The 23,365-nt window shown below is 39.7% G+C and overlaps 1 protein-coding gene across 2 annotated transcripts in view; it reads left to right on the top strand.

The window, feature by feature from the left end:
- The window catches only part of LOC108901707 (zinc finger protein 385C), a 64,299-nt gene extending 41,152 nt beyond the window's left edge, over positions 1-23,147 (top strand). For both annotated transcript variants that reach the window (XM_018703315.2, XM_018703316.2), the window contains 7 exons: positions 12,546-12,700; positions 13,784-13,891; positions 17,840-18,020; positions 20,307-20,678; positions 20,785-20,987; positions 21,180-21,278; positions 21,678-23,147. In XM_018703315.2, the coding sequence (XP_018558831.1) occupies positions 12,546-12,700; positions 13,784-13,891; positions 17,840-18,020; positions 20,307-20,678; positions 20,785-20,987; positions 21,180-21,278; positions 21,678-21,908 (1,349 nt within the window). In that variant the 3' untranslated portion in view covers positions 21,909-23,147. The remainder of the gene's footprint in view (positions 1-12,545; positions 12,701-13,783; positions 13,892-17,839; positions 18,021-20,306; positions 20,679-20,784; positions 20,988-21,179; positions 21,279-21,677) is intronic.
- Positions 23,148-23,365: the final 218 nt, after the last annotated feature.

Genomic DNA, 23,365 nt, shown 5'->3' with positions numbered 1-23,365 from the left:
ACATGATCGGCTGATTGATAGTTGCATCAATAAGCTGGTGTGCAGGTTTTCCTGAGAGAGTGTTTGATAAATGTAATTTGTTTCAAGTATAAATTTAAATGAATATGAATTATAAATTTGTGTCTTACTGTTACAGATTCCATATGTGACAATAACAAATTCTATACACCAATATTCTCCTGCCGCCACGTGGAAATAAAACTACCAAGCAGAAACTTTAAAGCTACTAAAATGACTAATGGCTAATTTCAGGTTTAAATTTGGGTCAATGATTAATAAGAAGACAACATATTTGCATAAACTGTGAGCTGAATTAGAGCTGTATGTATCAACCACCCAGCCATCACACTTTAGCTTTTCATCCTTGCTAAGAAATCTTGTGTAGTTGTGTCTCTTACATAATAGTTTAGTGGGCGTGACACATTTTCTTGCACTTGTCTATAGTATGTATTTACATTTCAACACATCATGCTCATTTCACCAATCTTTTTGGTTGTCAAGAGCTCATTTTGATACAGTCTGAATAGAAAAATGTGGCAGGCTGTTTAATTTTGTGTGTGTGTTATTCCAAGTCTCTGGCTGGTGCAGGAGTCTGTGTGCCCTCCTTTACCTCAGCCCTGCTAACACAGAGTGACAGCCCCAATCAGTCATTGTAGAGTGTTGACAGTGTGAGTTTGATTAGCCTGACTGGTAATGACTGTGGGAGTTAACACAAACACACACATACACACACACTCTCACGTATTTGTTTCTGTTGCTTAAGAGGACATGCACAGTATTACAGTCATTTTCTGAATGCTAATCCCTATCCAACTCATACAGTATAGGCTGAACCCCAACCCTTAATCTAAAGTTTTAAGCCCTATAAAGTAACACTAGGTTTTGTAGGAGCCTCACCTGTCCCCACATGGAATGAGGAGTCCCCACAGTTTGACTGTTAATGTCATGCTGGTCACCTCGTTTGTACACTAAACACTTAAATGTGATGCACAGTTCAGTGCCATTATTTTCAAACAGTCTGGCCTACAATCTGACTACAATCTTACAGCACGGGGTCAAGCTGTGACAGTTGACATGCCATAAGTTTGAAGATTGTTCTTAAATTGAAGCTCTCCTTACATACATACTAATTCATCACATCAGTAAAATGTGATTTTTCATGATGGTGAAAATTAGAATCTTTAAAAAATATATATTTGCTCTTTTTTTCAGACTGGGGTCCACACAGTTAATAGGATGTGGTGTACATCCAACACATAATTAAGTTTCAAAACATCAAAAGATGAGCATTAATGCAATGGTTTTTCTCTTCAAAATATCATATCAAACTTCTAGCTGGACATGTCAAAGCTTAGAGTGACTCACATCCTGCATCAAAATGAGGGCAAAATTTTTCCAAATGTATCTTGGGAATGGAGCTACATGCCAAGACCTAGTACATTAAGTCATTTAATGGTTTAGACACAAGCCATGGATTTCTGGTACAATCTGGATTTGCCAAGAGCTCATGTAGCTTCAAGGTATCTGGTGACCAGGGGATGTGCTGCAGCCCGGCATCAGACTGTTGGCACCAGGACTGCGAGAGGGTGATGTCAGGGGTCTGTAGAGGCCACGTGGGAACTTAAAGGGGACAGTCTGGGGAAAAATTCAGACAGGGCAAAATAATTAAAATTGGTATTGATTGGATTTGAATTTGTGACAGTTCTTTGATCCTGACAGGGGGAGGCTTGCTTCCTCTATCGCCCAGACACTTTTTTACGTGCCCTCCCTCACTCTCAATCTTTCTGTCACTCCAGAGGTCGGTCATATGGCCCATAATGTCTCGTAATGGGTTTCCAACAGAGCAGGGAACCATTAACATGTGTCACCATTAAGTGCAAAAATGGTGCAGCCTTACAAATACTTGGGGAAGTTTTGACAGTTTAGAAGTAACATCAGAGAGAGAGATGACTGTATTTTGTTCTTGCATAATCCAAGGGACCTTTTTCACCAACATCAACTTGATCGATTGGTTACTGAAGCATTTTTAGCTCAGCCTCTGACCAAACCATAAACTCTGCTCCTCACTGTTATTTCCCTCCAGTCTCTCTCCATTTTCCTGCAGTATTTATATGTTTACAGGGCAGATTCACAGCCCTGGGATTCGTGGAAATTTCAAAAATCGTGTCCACTTGCATCTTTCTATTGACTTTGTATGTAATTGTGCCGCTTCTTCTGAACACGTGGTAAGGGCTTTCAGTACATGAAACAAACTGCTTAATGCACTCTAAGATTTGTGGCCTGTGTGCTATGCTTTGTGGTGGAGGTGGTGTGCTGGAGAGCTGGAGAGCTAAATTAACTGGTTAAAAAAAATGAGCCTGCACAGCATAGAGTCAGAAACACAAAGGCGGATAATCTGAACTGTTAACAATCATTCCCATCCTCTCAAGGTGCAAGCCCTGTTGCTTACATGTCTAATTTAGTTATTTACTTGCATAGTTTCTGTCCTGTATATGTTAAATTCTCAGTGTATGAGCTGGCACATATTGTACTGCATCTGACTCTGTTTAGAGCACACAGAGTTAATGTTACTTCCTTATGTCGGCTTTGGTCCAGGGGAGGATATTTTCTACAGCTGCCAGCCAGATTATCATGAAATTCTGGATTGGCACTATGTCTTGAATTTTAAGTTACATCCTTACCCTCAAAATTTTTCCCAAAACACACTCCATGACAACAAATCTTGGAAATGTTCTCGAAATTTGCTGTGGATATTCATGGTCCACAGAGGCTTAAATTTGTACACAAGGAATCACTGTATCTAATGGACACATTGGCATGAGCTTTACTCCACACTCAAGTTCCAAGAAGACCATCATGAGAAGTGGGTCCGTACAATTTTTTAGACGGTTAAAGAGTGCTCCAGTATCACATTTCTGTTTGGCTTTCATTTGCACTTAACTGATAAAATCCAGTGTCCTCCTGGGACAGAGCTCTGTTATATGAGAAAAGGATAACCACTTCAACAACAAACTCTGTGGCAAAGTGACAATGTGCTCTGTTGAAGCAGGGTTTTTTTTTTGTTTTTTTTTTTGCCTGTGTCACTACCACCGGGGAATGGACTCTTGAGGACACTAGCACTGATAGACCTTCCATGTCCTCCAAACTGGAGTTGTTAGCCTGTGGCTCTACCTCTGTCTGAACCCTGCTGTCTACATAAACTGGGAGGAAAGGTGCAATAGTTACTCAGAAACTGCTCTCTCCTCAGATGTGGAGCAGCCAGGACTATTTCTAAGCTTTAACGTGCATGAAGTTGGCTTTTCAGTATTCCTACTTCCTGCTAGCTACTGTACATGACCAGCTGCTGACTGAGGATATTTTCCGTGTTTTTTAAATTTAATCTCACTTTGTAGCAGTGGCAAACGATTGAAGTCAGTTGTTACAGTAACTCTTAAATGGCTCAGATGTTGCTCATGCTTCAATTTAAGAAATGCACATGAACACACACACACTGGGACATACACACACAGTTGCAGGCACACACACACGCTAAAACTACACATTCTGTCAGCAAAATGCATTCACGTTTTGGTATTTTGCTGAAATGCTGACATGAATGAAAATATTGTGCCTCCAATTCCGACAACGTGCCTTGAAAATCAAGCAGAAAAAGCTAAACCTGCAGAAATATGCAGCTGCCAGGAGACGTGACATTGCTCCCCCCCCCAAAAAAAAGTTGACTGCAAATTCAAGTGCTCTCCATTAGAGACTACATTAGTGAGAGATTACATTAGCTGCAGTGAAGTATATAAGATTTAAGTTGAGTAATGATGTTTCTTTCAACCATGCAGGCTTCAGCTTTTTCCTTAAGATGGGTGTTAGAAGCAACATGACGTTATTAGCATGACCAAATTGTTCCTTGCTAGCTTTTCATATAGTCAATGGAAGTTGATGTCAATAGGAAAACATGTTTCATAGATCACTTAATGTTAGTGACTGTATGTTGAGTATAGTATTAAAAAGGTTTTCAACCCTGTGAAATGGGTGTGATATAACACATATGCAACTGATGACTACGTGATAGCATGCCAGGCTACATGATAGCATACTAGGCTGGTAAAAAAGGACAACATAGTTCTTGCATTGCAGTGTGAAGGTAGTTTGTTCTAATATTGTAAGTATGATAATCAGCATTATAGTACTTTCATTAATGTATGGCTATTTATAGCTTATATTTGGGGTTTGGGGTTTTGTTTGTTTTTTTATTTGTTTGCTTGTGCTTTTTTTTTTTTTTTCCTAACATTACCTGTTTCCCCACAACCAATGAGCTAACACAACTTTGGTTGTGATTAGGCTGCTTACTTGGTAGTAAATAAGTCAGGCTGACATGCTAACATGCTAACAATTGCAGCTTGCACAAGAGCAGATAAAGACGCTACTGACATGACTGTTTTTTTGTTTTTTGTTTTTTTGTTATTGTTTTTTGTTTGTTTTGTTTTGTTTTGTTTTGCAAGGAAAAGACACCACCTTCTAAACTTGCAAACAAAATGCTTGCTATGACCTTTACTGGAGCCCACTTTGCCATATGGAGAAGAGCTAAAGTTTGACAGGCCCATTGTTTGCTAATCTATGATTGGACAATTGCTGTGCTGCTTTAGTGAACTGTGAATTGGCAAACTTTTTATTGCTTTGCTTTTCTTCAACAGACAGACTAAACTAAGAGAGCTCTTAAAAGTGCTCTTCCTGACCTCTGTGATGAATCTATGGAAGCTAGCTTCCCTTCTTTAATGAAGCCACCCTGATAAACATCTTTCTCTTAGCGCACCAGTAAGCAGATATCCTGTGATCCTCATCTCTGAGTCCGCTAATGTACGATCCTTCAAACTCACCTCACCAGGCAGCCAGCCAGCTTCACTGCAGCCCAGAGAGGAGCATTCAGACAGAAAGCTGCTAATTACTAAGTTCATGAGGCGGATAAAGCTGCACACAGACTTTAAATATCAATAAGTATGTGCTGCACATCTGCTGACTGCCGTTCAGCAGGTCTGATTGGACTCACGCTTATCTCAATTCAAGCAGATGGTGGCAGTTTATTTTAAGTGTGCGTGATACAGACATGCAGAAAGCTGCGCAAGGGCAGAGGGTTGGTGAAGGAAACAAAACACAACACAACAAACACTGCTCTGTCTGAGCAGCACTGATAGCGTATTTATGCTCATTTCCCTGCAGATCAGCTTTATCTTTCAGTGTTTGTTTATCCTTTTATGGCCACAGTGTAAAAGATTCAGAAGTGTTAATGCTGAATACACCATGTGCATTAAATTTGATTTGCTGTTTACCTGCTTTCAAAAGACAAAATCTTGACATAAACAACATATGGAAATGAATGATAGCATTACATCACATTTGCTAGCTGATCTGTTGTTTTGTGCCAGCAGTGTTGAAGGAAACACAGTGGAAACATGATGAATTTTGAATTTCCTGATTGTTTTTAGTTTAATGGTCCTGTGCGGACATTAAAACCTGCTGTTGTTTGTGTCCTTTGCAGAGCAATCACAGTCCCCTGTGATTTTTCTTTGACCAGAGGACACTGGTCCTAGATTTCACCTTGAACAAATTCAATAGAAGTTTATGGACCCTGGGGTGAAAATGGGGCCCACAACGCTCCAGTTGAAAGTAGGACAGATTACCGTGGGGAGCCTGATCTGGGCTGGATGGTGCCCTGCAGGTAGAAATTCTCAAGAAGCCGCTGGCTCTGCCAGCTGCGGCTGTACAAGTTTAAATAGACAGTGACAGCCAGCAGGAGAATTTGCCTGTTGGCTGCCAGTCATGGCCTAAATGTACTTTGTCACAATAAAGATGATTTATTTAAAGACCACACAGTGCAAGGCGGGGGCAGCATTTTAAGCCATCATGGAAATTAGGCCTTCACTCTCCACCTTTTTTTTTTTCCAGTGGAGAGAGCTTAGCAGAGCTGTCAATGGCAGTTTTAATGGATGCTAATTCATCCACCAGAGCTCATCATAAATGCCTAGCTCTCTGCCTGTTGTGTAAGCAATGAATGGCATCATCATTACTGCAAAAGCAGCAGTGCACTAACCACTTCTGTTTTATGACTCAGAAAAGCTGTGTGCTTCATGCTATTGTGGAGTGGAAAACATACCATTCAATTTTCATTACTTGACAATGTGTTTTGCAGGCTTAACAAAAAAAAAAAAAAAAAAAAAGAACTGTCAAAAGAGACTGCATTTTTTTGCATTTAAATTCCATGTTTCCTCAGTGCCTAATCCTTCCGATTTGATTAAACTGTTTGTTATGACTGAGTGCTATTCTGCAAATAGAAATATTAGTGTTCGTTAAAGATGGAGTGAATTGGATTTTCTGATCTGCACCATATAGACTGAGCACACTGTGCAGCAGTGACTCACGATGACTTCAGGTCATGTATCAGTGGAGGACATTTTGGTGAGAAAAAAGCATATTGTGTGATATAAACGTGGTCATCATAGCAGTAATTTGTTTGCAGATGCTGTGATTGTAATGATACTAAATATTATATGCAATTAGCCTTAGTAACCCAACATACCAGTGGCCCAAAATACTCACTCTGTCTCATTTAATAAATGTTTTTTTCATTTATGTTTGCATCATTAACATGAGTGAGTTGTAAAATGCAATATAATTTGATTACAAGCTCTTCATTCAGTGCTAGTGTCAACCAGCTCAGCAGACCATTAAAATAACACTACAGGCTTAGATTCAGATTTATGATGTGTAAAGGCCCAGATGTCAACACCAGATATTATATAAATACATTTCCATATTTGTGGTTTACCAGAATGAGGGAACATTTAAATAACAGTTCTTATCAATCCTAAAAACACAGATCATATCGAATCTGATGTGAATTCAGTTTTAACTCAACATGACTCTAGACCATGAGCTGGAAACCAAACAAAAGAATGCTAAATTCCACTGTAACTGTGACTATTTATAAAAATAACATTTGTTATTGTGACACTCACCTTTTTACTTTTACATTGTAGCCTTCTATATTGTTGACTATAGGTTCTATAACACAGAAGCAGTATCAACAACACAATATAGTAACATTCAGCATGAAGGAAACTGGGAAAAAATATTTGTACATTTATACATACATACACACCTTGATGCATTGATGATATATCAGCAGTTATTTTATTTATTTGTTTATTTATTTTTACAGAAAAAAACAAGTAGTCCTAAATTACTAGAAAGCCTGTCCAGTGAAAAACAGGTGAACAGCAGGGAAACTGAAGGATCGAGCTGAGGTGAAAATTCTCCTCCTACCTCTTTAACTAAATAAAACACTTAAAAGCAAACTCACTTATCTGACAAAGCTGGGACCATGACTCTCTTAGCTTGTGAAAAGTTTTGAAGATGCAGGTTAGCAGCAACAGCTAAACACTACATTGTTGAATGCATTTGTCTCAGAGGGACAAATATGATGAATATAATGAATATAATGACTACTGTCTCAGTTGGAGCTTGAGGTTATCAAGTGAAATTAAAGACCAAACTCTCCAAACCTGTGGGGTTAAGAGATTCTAAGCTCTATTACATAAAGCCTATAATAATGTGAGAAATATTCTCCCAGGACAAAAATAATCTGCACTTTCCTCCAGTTCCCATCTGCATTTTGTCTTGCTATACATTCATCTTCACCACACCAGCTCTGGCCATTGTCACTCAGACTAAATCTGCTCCCACCCTTCAATCGATCTCCAGCGTTACACAGTTTATTAATGTTTTTTGTAGCAAAACATTTCGGATGAGGATTCACATTAAATTCAATGAAGTGAGGAAACGGTCCTCATTGAGATGTTAATGACACAAAGCGTTAACACCACACAGAGGAGGCTCATCAGGGGATGTTGGTAGGTGTCAGAAATGAGAGCGTGCCTCCACACCGCCATGATGTTTCCGACTGAAGACAGAGAGCCTGGCTCAGACAGATGATCCTAGGAAATGCATTCACCGTGAAAAGAGCCAAAGCAGCCTTTCCTCTGATGCTTTCGCTCTGATTCGCAGCTATGAAAGCTTCTCATCTCCCCCTTTTTTCCGCGCTTCATGAAAAGATGCCATTTCTCTCCCCCTGTGATTGCTGTGATGTTGAGTCACCCAGAGACTAATCCTGGAAATAATAGAGATTAAGCTTTTCCCCCAGTTTTTTCTTCTTCTTTTTTTTTCCAAGGTGCTATAATTTCTCCAGCTCATAATCTTTTATCCCTTCTCAGTATGGGAAGGTTGGTTGCTGTGACCTGACACTCCAAGCCTCCATGAAAAAAGCTGTCTTCCTGCATAGCAAAAGAAAGCGAATACAGATTAGTGAGCAGGAACTGGCTCATTTTAATGTGTGGAATTACACACATAAAGGAGGGGGAAATAAGTGACACAAGTGCAGCTCCCTCCTCAATTGACTGTTCACTAAACCCCTGCTGAGTGCAAAAATCTAATGGATTAAACTCTTTGTCTGCTCTAACCTGCTGTCGTTATCATGTCCAGCTAGCTATGCTTGCACAGTAGAAACCAAGCTCCCCGGGCCAAGCAGTACATCATTAAATTACCAGTCTGAGGAGTTAGAGGTGACATTAACCTGCCACTGAGGATGCTAATTTTTGTTGGCATTTATCCTTTAGCATATGTAGCCATCAAATGCATAGGTGTGTATGTATAAAATGAAGAACTGGGTACAGCGTGGAAAGATGGCACCCCTAAGGAAGTTGCTCATTGGGTGCAGAATAGTGTTTGATGAACATCACACCACTGTCTTACTGTTGGCTTCCCATACAAATGAACCACATAAAATAATTTATTCATAAGTACAATGTTATAGGACTAAACAGATCACATTCTGATCATCTAATCATTTTGTAGGATTCACCTGTCAAAAAAGATTCTCTAACTTCTGGGTTTGTTTCCCTCAGTTCGCCCCATCTGCACGCTCCTGCTCGGTGCCCATTGACTTTACACTGGGATGGTAAAAAAACGTCACTATATATCTTATACAGTTATGGTTATGAAAATGCCTTGAGGGCCTTTGTGGGGTTATTTATTTATTTATTTATTTGGCTGCAAAACCACAAGTGACCACCGGGACAACTTGGCAGCAAGGCTGAGTGGTTGTATCCAGCTCCCTTAATAACAAATGGTCAGTTTTGTGTTTGTTTTTCCTTGTATGTGAAGTTAACTCAGGTGGTTAACTAAATCCCTCTGCTGGACCTTTTTATTTTAGGTTATGGGTGCTGTAATTGAGTTCATGACTTTGGGCTTGTGAAGTTCTAAAGTGATGACTATTTATAAAAACTAATCAAGGCCCGCTGGTTAACACATTCCAAGTGTGATTGGATGAAACTAATATAACCAGAGCTTTAGTCCATCATGTCAAATTCACTGGAATGAAGCCTTTGCTAAGTTTGCAGATGCAGAGCAGATGAACTTGAGACAAGAGAGACAGTCCTGTCAGAGGCATGTTCCTCTTTGTCATCCAATGTCGTACAAATTCTTGCAGATGATGGCAGTCTCTAGTTTGTTCAGCACAAAATGCAGTTAATTAAACGTCTCGCCCTGCTGTGTTTTGTGAATATATGTGTAGGAGATTAATGAGATCAATTTCAGATTTGTGTAGGAGAGGGAATCAGTGTCCCCAAAAGTCATACTGACAGGCAGATTAAGCACATCGGCCTAGCAGAGGGAAAAAAAAAAAAAAAAACTCATTTCATCAGCCTGTGGTTGTCTTTCAGTGTCTCTCTCCCACTTTCTCTCATTTCTCGCTACTCTGTCATTTGCTTTTGATTCAGTGTAACGCAATTCAATACACTTTATTGGCATCAGCGGTACATGAACAGTCCTGGTGGAGCATTTAGATGGAAATGGAATTCATCAAAAATAAATTCAATCAGTAAACATGCGTTACTTGTGTGTGTTTTTGTGTTCGTGTGTGTTTTCCAGGGGGATCTCTGTTGAACATTACACATGCAGGATCAAATGAACAGTAATAATTACTATCGCTCTTCTCATTTCAAATTCTAATCTAGATATGTGCAAAGTACACTGGAGTGGCTGTAAATCTCTGAATAAACAGAATAAATTTTGCTAAAATAAGAAAAAACAACAAATAATCAAATGTATATTTGATCAAAATGAGGCATGGGTGAGTATGAGATTCTGACTGTATGATAACCTGCTTATACCATAGGAACGGTATGATGGAAAATATCAATTGTTTTGAAAACTTGACTTTTTAAACCACAGTATACCTTGAAATAGTAACTGGCCCATGCCTGGTCTCCTACTATATTGAAACTTTTGTGTTGTCCCTCACTTGTAAATGCCTTGATAAAGCATCGTCCAAATGAGTAAAACTCAGTTCCTATTAAACTAATGTCAACCCATTAGTCTTAGCTTTTAGCATACTATGCCAGCATTGTCATGTGAGCATGTTAGCATGCTAATGTTAGCAGTAGCTCAAAGCAATGCTCAGCCAGTATAGAACTACTAGCACAGTTGTACGCTGTTGTTTAATATTCCAAAATACATTTCACTTCTTTATAAGGCATCTGTGTGGATTGCACTGAATCAGACTCAAAACAAATTATGGCAAGCGTTTTATATTTTGCTATGTTCACTGCCAGCACCCTGAGGCATTTGTAGCTGCAGGCAATGATAAAACAAGATGTGCTATGGCGCGTTACACTGTTGCTGCTCTCTTAGATGTTGCCTGTAGTACACATTTAGTCACCTGCATGGTACAATTCAACATCTCTGATCTCTCTCTAACCTCTTTTTGTCCTTTTCCCCTCCCCTTCCTCTGGTCTGTCCCTCTGCTCTGCTCAGGCTTATCATTTTGAACATGAGGCCAGATTAGTAAAAACATGCTAATGCTCAAGGACTTTCAAACCTGCCTCTTCCCCAGAAATAAAACATGAAATCCAGAGGTACAGAAGCTGGTATTTTCTCTTGTTGATGTGCTTTTGACTACTATGAAATAATATAATTAGACTCAATACATGTCATGATATTCCATGGTTTGGGACTGTGTGTTTCAGCAATCTTTTATGCTTTATGCTATGATATGTAAAAGGAAATAGATTTTTCAGTAAGGGTAAACATGTATTTTTATTAATTGCACAATTTCATGAGTCATCTTCCTTCATCCTCCATCATCAGTCAATTTTGTTTTTCTGTTCAGAAGTATCCACCTACCAGCCAATGCTTCCTTCAGCCGTCTCATCAACCTCCTCTTGACATTTTCCATCTCACTAATGCCAAACCTCCCCTCCACAGTCACTAACCACTAAATTTTAATCCCTACCAAGTCAAGCCCTGTCTTTCAAATGGGAGAGAAACACTTGATATTGTATGGTTTTAAAAAGTGACTGCTTTTAATGTGACATCCCCAGTTTTTCATCCCTCAGTTTGTTATTATTTTACCATGAGATATTTCAAGCACAGAAAAAATTGAGTTTCAGCAGCAAAAGGCAGGAAAATACTTAACTTAAGTGTTCTTTGGAGTCTGCTGCTCATAATTTACACATTCAAGAGACATGTATATTCTCTAGCTGTACAGGCATAATATTGTTCAGGGAAATGAAGAAAACTATAACTCTTGTAAGTATTAACAATTGGGTCATTGTAAGTGCTGTTGACATTTTGTAACGAAGATAGAATATAGACACTGAACTTAAGATAAAATGCACACACAACTGGATCCAGACCCATTTCTTATTTGTACTTATTTTATTCTTGTATTCTAACACTTCCAAATGACCTTCTATACTCATCGACCTCAGGACTTTTCAGCATACAAGCCTTACAAACATTCTGTAATCACCATGCTTATGTAAGACTGTGAATTTTAATGTGAGCGCACTAATATTTATTTTGGGGGTTTAGACAAAGGTCAGTGACATGGCTGCTCTTTAAAGCATGAGCAGCCTGGGAGCATTTAGATCAACTGAAATAATGGTGATGAGATGAGAGGTCATGTGGAAGGCGATTTCAAGGCAAAATAAGATGGCTGAAATTGCTGTGGCATTCATCTAAATAAACATGTCAGAGGTGAAGCAATGTATGCAAGAGGATAGAAAGTAGGTGAGCAAAAAAAGACCGAATAAATATGTAATGCCGCTCACCTAAACCTTTACTTTTTATCTTGAATTACCCGTTTGCAGGATCCGAGGAAGAACAAAACCACACAATTACACACACTAGTGTTGCGTTTAAAGGCCAGAGACATTTGTCAAGATAAACTATGGACTTGTAGAGCAGGAAAAGGCCACACAACGGCTCTCATCATTTATCCCCTGCTATTAGGAAGTCATTAACGCTTTACTGAGTGAATCACTCAGTGTGGGAACAGGTCTTGATCTCATATGCCATGTGCTAAAGTCTGTCTTAATCCTTGCCTCTGTATAAGGATACACAGCTTTGGTGGCCTGAAATGAAAAAGTGTGAAAGAGAGAGAAGATGACAGAGGAGTTTTGAGAAAACGGCTGATGTAAATGTGATTGTCCTCGCTGTAGGTGCACTGTCCCAGAGTCAAGTCCACCCACTCCTGGGATCCCTGCCTCTGCAGGGTCGACCCCTGCAGCCGCAGACTCACGCCCAGCTGGAGCACTTCCTGCCGCTCAGGGTCAACGGCACCTCACCGCTCAGCCTCTTTCCCAACTTCAACACGGTGAGTTACAAAGTCACATTTCTCATATACACACATCATGCAGGAGGCATAGAAAAATGCATTCACAGGTTCTCAATATTACTTAGCTTCAGTCGGTGGTTAACATATGATCACGACATCCCAAATATAACATTTCTGTCATGCATATCCACATACATGTTTGATCTGGCTCTACATGGTGGCAGACACTCCTAGTCCACATTTAGCTTAATGAGACAAATCAGAGCAAAGTGCTAAATGTATCAGGCATGTGGGAGGCTAGGAAAAGAATCCAGTCTGACACCTAAAGCTAAAAATATGACCCAACACACACTGCTGCGTTGTGGGGATTAAAAACATGAATAGAATTGATTGGAAAAAAAGGTTATTTAAAAAAGTGTGAATTGAACTGGAATTTTGTCACCTTTTAATCTGAAAACTATGCCCAGCAGACTAGATGCTAAAATCAAACTAATCTCCCTTCACCACAGACGGGTTTAACATCAGAGTGTGCCACAATCCATTTATTCACAGGGTGGCTTGAAGGTAAATTTCTTATCTTATTTAATCAAAAAAATAAAAATAAAAACACTGACAAATGTGGTAGTAGTCTGGGTAATTATTTTGTTTATCTCATTTAGGGCCAATGCATCAACTGAAAGATAAAATAAACATAAAAGTCTATTCTACTCCACTAGCTAACATAACAAAACACAACAAATTGAAATGCACTTTATTCAATTAATAAGAACACTCTGGTTAACAGGAAGCAATCTGCTTTTAGAATGATTGTTGTATGTGTTTTGGAACAACAGTATTTGTACTTTGGTCTTTTCATTGATGGTATAGGAAATATTTGTAGAATTAGAGTCAAAACTACTTATGTTTTTAGATTTTTTCCTGTATTTTTGCCTTTGTTTGGCAAAAACACAGGAGAAATGATAGAAAAATAGGGCAGTATTGAAATAGTAGTTGAGATGAGGGATGACATGTGCTACTCTATGAAACAGGAACATATCACAAACTTAAGTCTTGTTATACTCTAAGGCCAACATGAAAAACAATAACTCACATTCTCCTGTATGTGTATGTGTGTTTGTGTAGATGGACCCGGTGCAGAAGGCAGTGATCAACCACACCTTTGGAGTGGCCCCACCCAAGAAGAAACCCATCATCTCCTGTAACATCTGTCACCTGCGCTTCAACTCCACTGTAAGTCGGACACTGATTCGATCTTTTTTGCTGATGTCACAGAAGAAACTGTTTTGGTTTCTTTGAGCTTCCAGCTTTTAAACTGGATTGGACAGAAGCTCAAAGACAGACCTTCATATTTGCACTGCATTTAATATTTTTACATCCCACTGGTCTAAATACAATCTTGGAGCAGGCTATTCTTCTCATCAGTCAAATCAGTATATTTCCATTTTTTCAATCAACCACTGGGTTTTTAAAAGGAAACCTGTCTAATTCTGTGGCTTTTTTCTCCTTATCACACCTCCCTCTTCATATTCATTTGGCTCCTATTCCTATGGAGTTCATTTATACATATTTGCATTTATATTGTCAGGAGGAACCTGGCAGAATGACAATGACTTGAAGGAAGCAGGACACTGGCGCAAGACCATTATACTACCCTCACTTCCTCATCTGTCTCTGTCTCTTTTTCTGCTCTTTACTTCTGGACATTCAGTGACGCTGCCAGGAGTCTGGTAGTTTTTTTTTTTTTAGCTAACAGGCTTTCTCCTCCTCCTCCCCTTTGTGTTACCTGCAGCTGAGCTGAGAGTGCTGGTTGACCCAGGAGGTGGATGCCAGGTTGCAGGCAGGTACCAGGTCCCAACAGGGGGCAGCACTTAGCAGCAGGAATTTGCACCCCACAAAGAAAATTGATTAAAGGAATAGTTCTGAATGTTTGAAGTCTATTTGTGTTTTGTATGCACCGTTTGTTTGGTACAAAGGGATGGTAGTCCTCACAGTCACAGTCTTCCAGTCCATCCTTATTTTTCATATTGAACATACAGCTTCAGCTTGCCATCCTTCATAGGTCATCAGAAGCTAATGTGATTTATGATGGCAAGGAAATTAAATTTGAACATACAAATGTGCCTTTATAAAGCTGCTCTAATCAATATTGTTCTGTTAACAATGGATGAAATTACCATGTGTGTTTTAGCATCTCTTAGCTCGATGTTTTGGTTTTACTGCCCAGAACTTTACTGTTTTGTTTCACCCTCAGAGCTCTCATAGAGCCAATTCAGAAGCAAGCAGCTGGTTTTATGGGAAGGCTGTAAAAAAAACACCGTACACTACTTGCCCAGCATGAAACGGCATAGTGCACAATTAACTTGTGAACATAGTGGAGCAATTAGCAGCTAAAGAGCCAAATATCTTTCTTGGGAGTTGTTGGAGACCAGAACAAGGCAAAAAGTGAATATTGGGCAGTTTGCTAACACATTAGAAGTAAGAACTTTATATTGTTATAATATATCAGTGTTGTTTTTAAAGCTTGTTGCACTGCCCCCCTACACTAAAACTGCCAAAGACATACAGCTGTACAATCCTGTTAGCTGTTGCTGAGGTAGTTAAGTAGAGAGACTGCTTCATTACACTGAATAAGGATGTAGATTTGACCCTAATGGAAAGGTGAAGCTATTTGTTCAGTATAAAGACGAAACTTGATGACTACAATATTATATGTTGATATGCAGGTCAACTGAAACCTATATACCATTATATGAAAAGTGTATAAAAAATAAATAGACTAGAAAAATTCCAAATTATTCCTTTAAGGCTGTAAACTCACTGAAAAAGCATGAACATTTCAACCCTGAAGGATCAAACATAATATTCTAATTTTGCCACCCTTTTGTGGAGGACAGTTGTTGCTCACTGTGTATGAGGACTTTGGGCATCAGTGGTGTGAGAATGCAGAAAACTGCTTGATTCGAGGTCAGCAGAGCCCAAGTAGTCATGACAGTCTCCTTCAGGTGCCTCTAACTGAAGATCTTTGTTTTGCTGTCCTGGCATACTTCTTCTGTTTGTTTTTTTTAAGTTACTATGGTGGAACATAGTAAACTCATACTACACTAGCATGCCAGATAGTTTGGTAGTATGCAGATGAGAGCAGCTTCATCCCTCTGACTCAGCTGAAAATCACGCTGAATGGTTAGTATGCACTGACATTCAACGTAGCCAAAGGGGTCGTACACCCTTTGTTCAGCCCTGTATTCCCCACCACACACTTTGACCCACGATGGTGCTCTTTCTGTTTGTGAAGCAGGCCAAGCTTTATGCAAAATGTTCATGGGGAGACTTGTAGCCCCCTCCACTCTGTGCACACTGTCACTAAAAGATCAGTGAGTGAGTTTGAATGTGCATTAGCAGGGGCTGTATTATAGTGTGTGCCTGGAAACTGGATGGATAATTTGAGCAATGACAAATTATCTGACAGCCTCGTGTGAAGCCAGATTCTTGTAGTCTTGTTACGCTGCTCCACACTGTGATTTTGTGTTGATTTAGGGAGCATACTTGTGTCTTCCATGTAGAGAAAGGCAAAAAATGTGTGCTCTGATAGAATAAGGCTGGTTATGCTATTACATTTTTCTTATTATCAGCAAATCCCATGAAAAGAACAGAACCAACAATGTGTTAGCTCACCCAACCTTCCTACCTTGCCTGTAAATATTTAAAAATGTGTTCATTTCATTTTTTTTTAAAAAGAACTAAATTACTTCATGAACCTAATCATATTTAGCTGGTAGGGTCTATTTTCAGTTGCGGATTAATCTACATTTGGCACTCCAGGGAGTATTCACAGCATCAGCATGGTGTATGTGGGATGGATTTAATACATACTACAGTTTCCAAACTACAGTGGGTCATTTATGTATCTTTGAACAATATTCAAGGTCTACAGCGCAGTGAAATAAGATTATTCAGGCCTTGGCTACACATGCAAAACTGAGATAACTTCTGTTGTGATTTGGCGCTATATAAATAAAATATGACTTGACTTGGATCATTTTTTTGGTCTTTTCGCAGAACTTGCTGACAGTAACAAAAATATAGACAAAAAACCAGCCTTATATCAAGTTGCTGAAGCTATAATGAACTTTTTGAAAGATGGTTAGAGGCCTTTTTCACAGGGGACACTTTGACATGGCATAGTAGGAACAGAACAAGTGTAAATGATAAAATTAGGGATGGGTGAATTTCATGTAGCTTCTTCAGTTTAATGGCCCTGGTATTGTTCATGTTAGCTCACTGTCATGACTTACTGGGACACTTGAATGAGCAGAGACATTCATAATGCTGTTAGTAACACCTGAGCTTTTCCTACCAGGACAGATCAAAATGTCTGCTGTGACTAAGGTCTATTTTCTTAGTTGTTATGGCTCAGTTGTCATAAAAAATATCAGATTGTGTTTAACATGAAAAATATAAAATGTACTGTGTGTGTCAACATATATTGTGTGTTGTAGAAATAGAAAGTGGTGGATACAAAATGTTTAGATTTGATGTTTTATGGAAATAATAATGCAAGAATGTATTACCAGATAAAAGGGTTTTGCTTCAGCCGTTTTGTTTCGCTGTCAGTGCGCTTCTGTTTGCTGGAAGCCGATCTTCCTCTTCAGAGCACGCCATGCCTTATCTACAGCCATCCAGAGCCATTTTGAGATCCCAAATCTGCATGCATCTGTTGTCACGCTGCCACAAATGTGTTTTCTCTCACTGAGGAAGGCACAGAGGTCATTTTGTGTCGCAGCATAACGGACACGGGCCATTTTGTGTCAGAACGAATCAGCGGAAAGGATGAGCCAGTGAGCTTAGAGGACGGTCATGAGATGCCATGAGTCCAACTGATGCTCATTTGTGCACAGCCATGACCGTGATGACGATCGAAATGGTGATGTGACTCTTCCTCCGAGTCAGATGTTCAAACGCATATTTTTTTTTCCCCCAACTCCATAGAAGCATGTGAAGCCAAAGAGATGGAACAGATGGAAAAATTACAGTTTACTGATTTCATGCTGTCCTTCATTAATTTCATCAGTGATTCAGTGCATATACTGTACATTTACTTTCCCCTCTGCTTGCTCTGCTTGCATGTGCATTTGTGTGTGTGTGTGTGTGTGTGTGTGTGTGTGTGTGTGTGATGGTTAGACCCAGGCGGAGGCCCACTACAAAGGTCACAAACATGCTCGCAAGCTAAAGGCCTTGGAGACCCAGAGGAACCGGCAGAAGAACGGACACAACACATCCACAACAGGAAAAGACAGAGACAGAGAGAGGGGGATGATGGGAGGGGCGGTGCCAACAGACTCACTTCTAAAAGACAAAAAAGGTATAAATCTTTCTCTCTTTTTTTTTTTTTTAAAGCACCCGCTCTTGATCCGCTGAGTAATTAGCTGTAATTGGAGAGACATAAGCACCAAGGCTTGGTTGCTGTCACTCAGCTGGCTAATTACCAGCTATTACCTGTCCTGCTATCATTGGCTCTGTCAGATAGGTAATTACTCCCATCAAGCGAAGACATTCTGCAAGATGAGAAGCCTTAAAGCACTTAAAAAGAGAAGCAATCTGACGAGGGATGTAGTGCGGTTGCTCTCTTTTTGATTTTGGTTGTAAATCAACAGCAGCCACTTGTAGTTCCTTGTTCCTTTTATGAAAAGTATGAAATATGTTGTCACTTTGCGAAAGGACATGCCAGAGGGTGTGGGAGATTATTGGAAAGGGGTGGAGGCGTTTCAAAATCAGACTAAACAGCATTAGATTAAAAGAGAGAAGAGGTTGAAGTATGTATGACCAGCCCATATTACTATACACTATGTAGCCACAGTGGCTAATGTAGCAAAGACTAGTTTTCAGTTCAGTTCTCCAGTTCTATAAATAAATTTGATGCGATTTGATGATTGTTTTATCTGTTAATGTGGCTGACATGAAAAGAAAGAAGTATATTTAGGGTAAAAGTTGAGGAAAGGCGACCTAGACTTCTAGAATCTGCCATTTGATGCATCCTGGCGTCATCCTTGGCATTTCAGCCATGCTGTGGTGAGCCCCACGACTGACCAGGACTGGGTGTGAAAATTATAGGGCCCTACCCTCTCCTCTGAGCCCTGGGGGTTTGGGAAGGTGGAGATGAGCCAGCGACAGGTGCTCAGTAGTTTAATAATAGTTTAATTATGAATCACAGATGCAGATGGTTAAGATTTTAGTTGGTCTGTATTTTTAAAACTTAGAAATGCTTATGGAATAATAGGTGTCTTACAGACACAGCAACAGAGCTGTCCTTAATGTCTATCACAATGAATGATTATTCATTTAGTATACCCTGAACAGGTCATCATAAGAGATCCTCAAGTGCACTGCAGTTATATGCAGAAAAACGTGTGAGGATATGTCCTCACTGACCTCGTCGACATTACCTGGCTTTGTTTTTGTAATTGTGTCAAAAAACCCACCATGTTTAACTTTCTATTGTCCATGTAAACTGCACATAAGCTTCTTAAAATCCACAGATTCCAAAATGAGTTCTTTAATGTTGGCTACAGCCCTGGATCCTCTCTATATTCTTATTGTCATGACTATTGGTTCTTCAGCAACCTCACCTGTGAAAAACCTGCTGTAAGAAGTTATTGGTCTCTTTTACTCTCTTGCAGCCATTTGTCACTCTGCTTCTCATTCAGCCTGACTAAAAAAAATCACCATCTTCCTTTTCTGTACTTTGTCTAGCTTTCCTTTTCATTATTGATTTCCCCCTCCCATTTTCTCCCAGCACCTATCAATTTCCCTCTAACCACATAATGATAAGCTTGTTACATCCAGCAGTTGCCATGGTTGTTGATTGATGGTGACAGAGGGAGCTTTTGCAGAGGGAGCAAACAAATGACAGAGAGGGGCGAAGGAGGAATGATTGAGATGGAGGAAAAAAGAGGAAACAGATATGAAAATTAAAGAGAGATGATAGAGCAGAAAAGAATAAAAATAGGTAGATGATGATGATGAGAAAAGATAAAATAACAAGGTGAGAGAGATAGAACAAAGATAAAATGACAGGTTGGTTGAACAAAAGGACTAACGATACTGTATTTATACCTTGATTGCGTAGAATTAATATATTGTCATGATATTATAAAATTATATTTACTGTATTGCATAGCACATTCATTACTAGTAGCTAAACTTTCCAGAAAAATTCTTACATTTCAACTCAGCTTTATTTATACCTGTGTATGCAGGGAGACATCTTCTTTTGTTTGACCAAAATTTTAAAATCAAATGCTGTTTTGATTGATATGCATAAATATCTAAAATTCAGTTTTAAAAGAATCCTAATGTTTCATTTATGTCCTCCTACTTAGCCTTTGTTAGGCATGTATAAATACTTAATAACATATAACATACAAAGTATATATATTACACTGTAATGCAGTTATAAATAAGTTATAAATGACTAATGGCTCAGTTTTTGTCTGTAAATGCTTACTGAGAGCACAAGTAGTCTTTTCCAAAATAACCTATACTTTACATTAACAGCTATTTGTCCCTATTCAGATAAGATTTCATGATATACATCATGTTGCAATATCATGTATAAATGGGGTCATAGTGTTTATCTATATGTCCTCAGGCCCAAGCTCCTCCTCTCAGCCTGCACAGCAGCAAACTGAAAGCACCCAGGGGAGTTCACTGGCAGCCACTCCATCCTCACTGCCTTCATCCACGGACTCCTCCTCGCTCCACTCTCCTCAGCTGTCCCCACAAGTCTCCCCTGGCTCTCAGCTTTCTGATCTAGCCTCAGACAGTCCACCTGTGGAAGGATGCAGCCCAGCCACCGGCACAGCCCCGCGCTCAGACCCTCAGGGAAGCTCCGCCGGAGGTGAGGAGGAGGTGGTGGGATTGGATGAGGCTAAGGAGGCCAAGAGCAACAAAAAACATCTCCACTGTCTTATGTGCAAAGTTACGGCCAATTCCAGCTCCCAGTTGGAGGCCCATTGTAGTGGTACGTACCACACTTGTCATTGGGAAAATGATATAGAATCATTTTTTAATCTAACAATGATTGTCATTATGACATTCTCTCCCTCCTCTCTGATTGGCTGAATCAGGCTCTAAGCACAAACAGATGCTGGACGGTCACAACAGCAGCCAGTCACAGCGCAGGGTCAAGATGACATCATCACCCAGACCCACCAGCCGAATTAAGCAGCGACTGGGCAGCAAGACCAGAGCGGTTGTCGGTGTTTCCAGCCAGCCCTTTCAATGTGAACTGTGCCAGGTGTCCGTCAACTCAGAGACACAGCTGAAGCAGGCATGTGATTCATTCGATTATAAAGAATGTGAATAATTTTACTACAATACAAACCACTGACCACTGGGGGCTAAAAAGACAGGAAGCCTAATCTTTGTATTCTACAATGTAAACAAATTGTTGGCTCTTTTGTTTGTTAGTCAGAGCTGTCCTGACTGAATCACTGTTCTGCATATCCCTGTCCCCTTTTAGCACATGAACAGCAGGAGACACAAAGAGCGTCTGGCTGGGAAGCCTGTCAAGGCAAAGTTCACTCCCTATAATAAACTACAGCCCAGCGCTGTCTTAGCAGTAAGAATCTGTCACACACGCACACACACATCTGACCACTTTTATTTTTGCCCACAATGTACATAGTCATTAAAGAACACATACAAACAGTATATATACATATTCAGTAGATGCAAATGGTAAGGTGTGTCTGGCACCTGTCAACATATTTGCAAGTCTGATAGTTGACAAGTGGTTAACGCAAATAATTACTAAGTGCCTAAAATAAGTGCCTTGTTTAAGTCAAAATTAGAAGACGCCACTGAAGTTTATCTAATAATCTGTTACCCTCTATCCAAAAGTGATAGAATAGTAAGTATGTATCAGGACACAAATTAAATAAATTGTGAAATGCTACATCTTGTAGTTTTTTGATATATTTTTCTGGAATTTAAATAGGTCTTTTGTCTTGTGTGTCAGACTAAACTGGCCCTACAGAAGCAGCTGTCCAAGGCCCTGCCGGCAGGTTTCCTGACCAACCCCCTCAATCCAGCTGCCTTGTGCACCATGGCATCCGGGCCCCTGGCACTGCGGCTGCCGCCAGGTCCCACAGCCATCATCCAGGGTCCGCTGATCAGCCCCACGCTTTTCAGGCCCGCCCCAGGACCTTTGAGGGCCACACATGCGCCCATTATCTTCTCTCCTTACTAGCAATGAGCTGCCAACCTAGGCTGGAGGACCTACAAGCAGAGTGGACATAACCCCGGCCAAACACTGGACAAAGCAGGGGGATCCCCTAAGTGACAACAGGACACTATGCAGTGGCTGCGTATATCAGCACGTCAAGTTTGGCAGGTTCAAGTCATGAGAACAGTATGCGCAATCCCCTGGTGCGGATTGAGATATCAGCACTGACTGACCAGTGTCTCGCCCCCTTAAAAATGGAAGGACCATCACTCAGCTGTTTCCTCTCAACCAACTGTTGAGTGCATGTTCCCCCGGGGTCAGGACCCCTCTGGAAGCCATAACGACAAGCAACTTTTAGTTTTATTTATAAGACTATAATAGACCAATACACTAGGATGTGTAAATGTTACTAAGTGTTTGTTGCCAAAAGTCTTTCATTTTGAGAGCTTTCTTTCGTAGTTGTACTCTGGGAGATCAAGTACAAGTAATGCTTCATCCCTGCTTTCGTTTCCAAATCTAAATGGAAAAAATCCAGATTGTGTTAATCTCCTGTGAAACTCACTCCTTATATATAACCCCCTCCACCTGTGAAAGGAGATCCATAACTTTGGCTTGCTGATGTATTTGCATCTCAACAAATTTACGTCTTTATTGCCACAGGCTGATGTGGACGCCTTTTTGTTATAATTAATTTTAGATAAATACATACATTAACTTTTCTCTCTTGCTCTCTTACGTGGTGACAATCAACCACCACCATGATGATAATGCCAAGAATACTCTCCTTTATGGGGACAAATCACATGTAATGTATACAATGAGATGGTTTAATTTAAAGTTATAAAGTTTAAAAACTGTATTTGTTCAACATGAGCCATTATAAAAAGCTCTTCAGGTGATGGTTAGATAGATAAGTTAGTTATTTTGCAACAGCTTGATGCTGTTTGTGCAATATAAAGAGACAGGCTGATGTGTGCTGTTGTCCAAAATCTAAAAAAACGTGATCGCATTTTCAAATGTGTCTTTCACAATATTAAATATGTTTCTTTTTTATAAAGTTGTATTAACAACTGTTTTTTCATTTTAGAAATCTCTCTCCCACCTGATTGTGCTGAATCATCCTAAGCAATATGTATTTTTGAAGTGTCACATGGTAAAATTAATGACTAGTGTAACTGTGCATCAATTGCAATAATGTAAATTATTATGTGCTAAAATGTCAATACTGTATTCTATATGAACTTATAAATAGTACTGTTTTTACACAGTTGTGGATGTTTTTTCATGATGCGAATGCAGTTCTTCATTGAGTTTTGGACAAGAATACTTAAAGGTCTATGATCCAGGCACTCCGTAATAACTTACATCAGTAGTATGATACTGTTCTCATTTCAGAGAAGGTCAGTGAATATCAGAATATCATTATCTATGATGAACATGTAACAAGCAAGTCACAAGCATCAGGAATATGAATTGTTCTT

The sequence above is a fragment of the Lates calcarifer genome, linkage group LG23 (assembly GCF_001640805.2).
Source record: "Lates calcarifer isolate ASB-BC8 linkage group LG23, TLL_Latcal_v3, whole genome shotgun sequence".
In the NCBI taxonomy this organism is placed as follows: Eukaryota; Metazoa; Chordata; class Actinopteri; family Centropomidae; genus Lates; species Lates calcarifer.
This window is presented reverse-complemented; position numbering and strand designations above follow the sequence as displayed.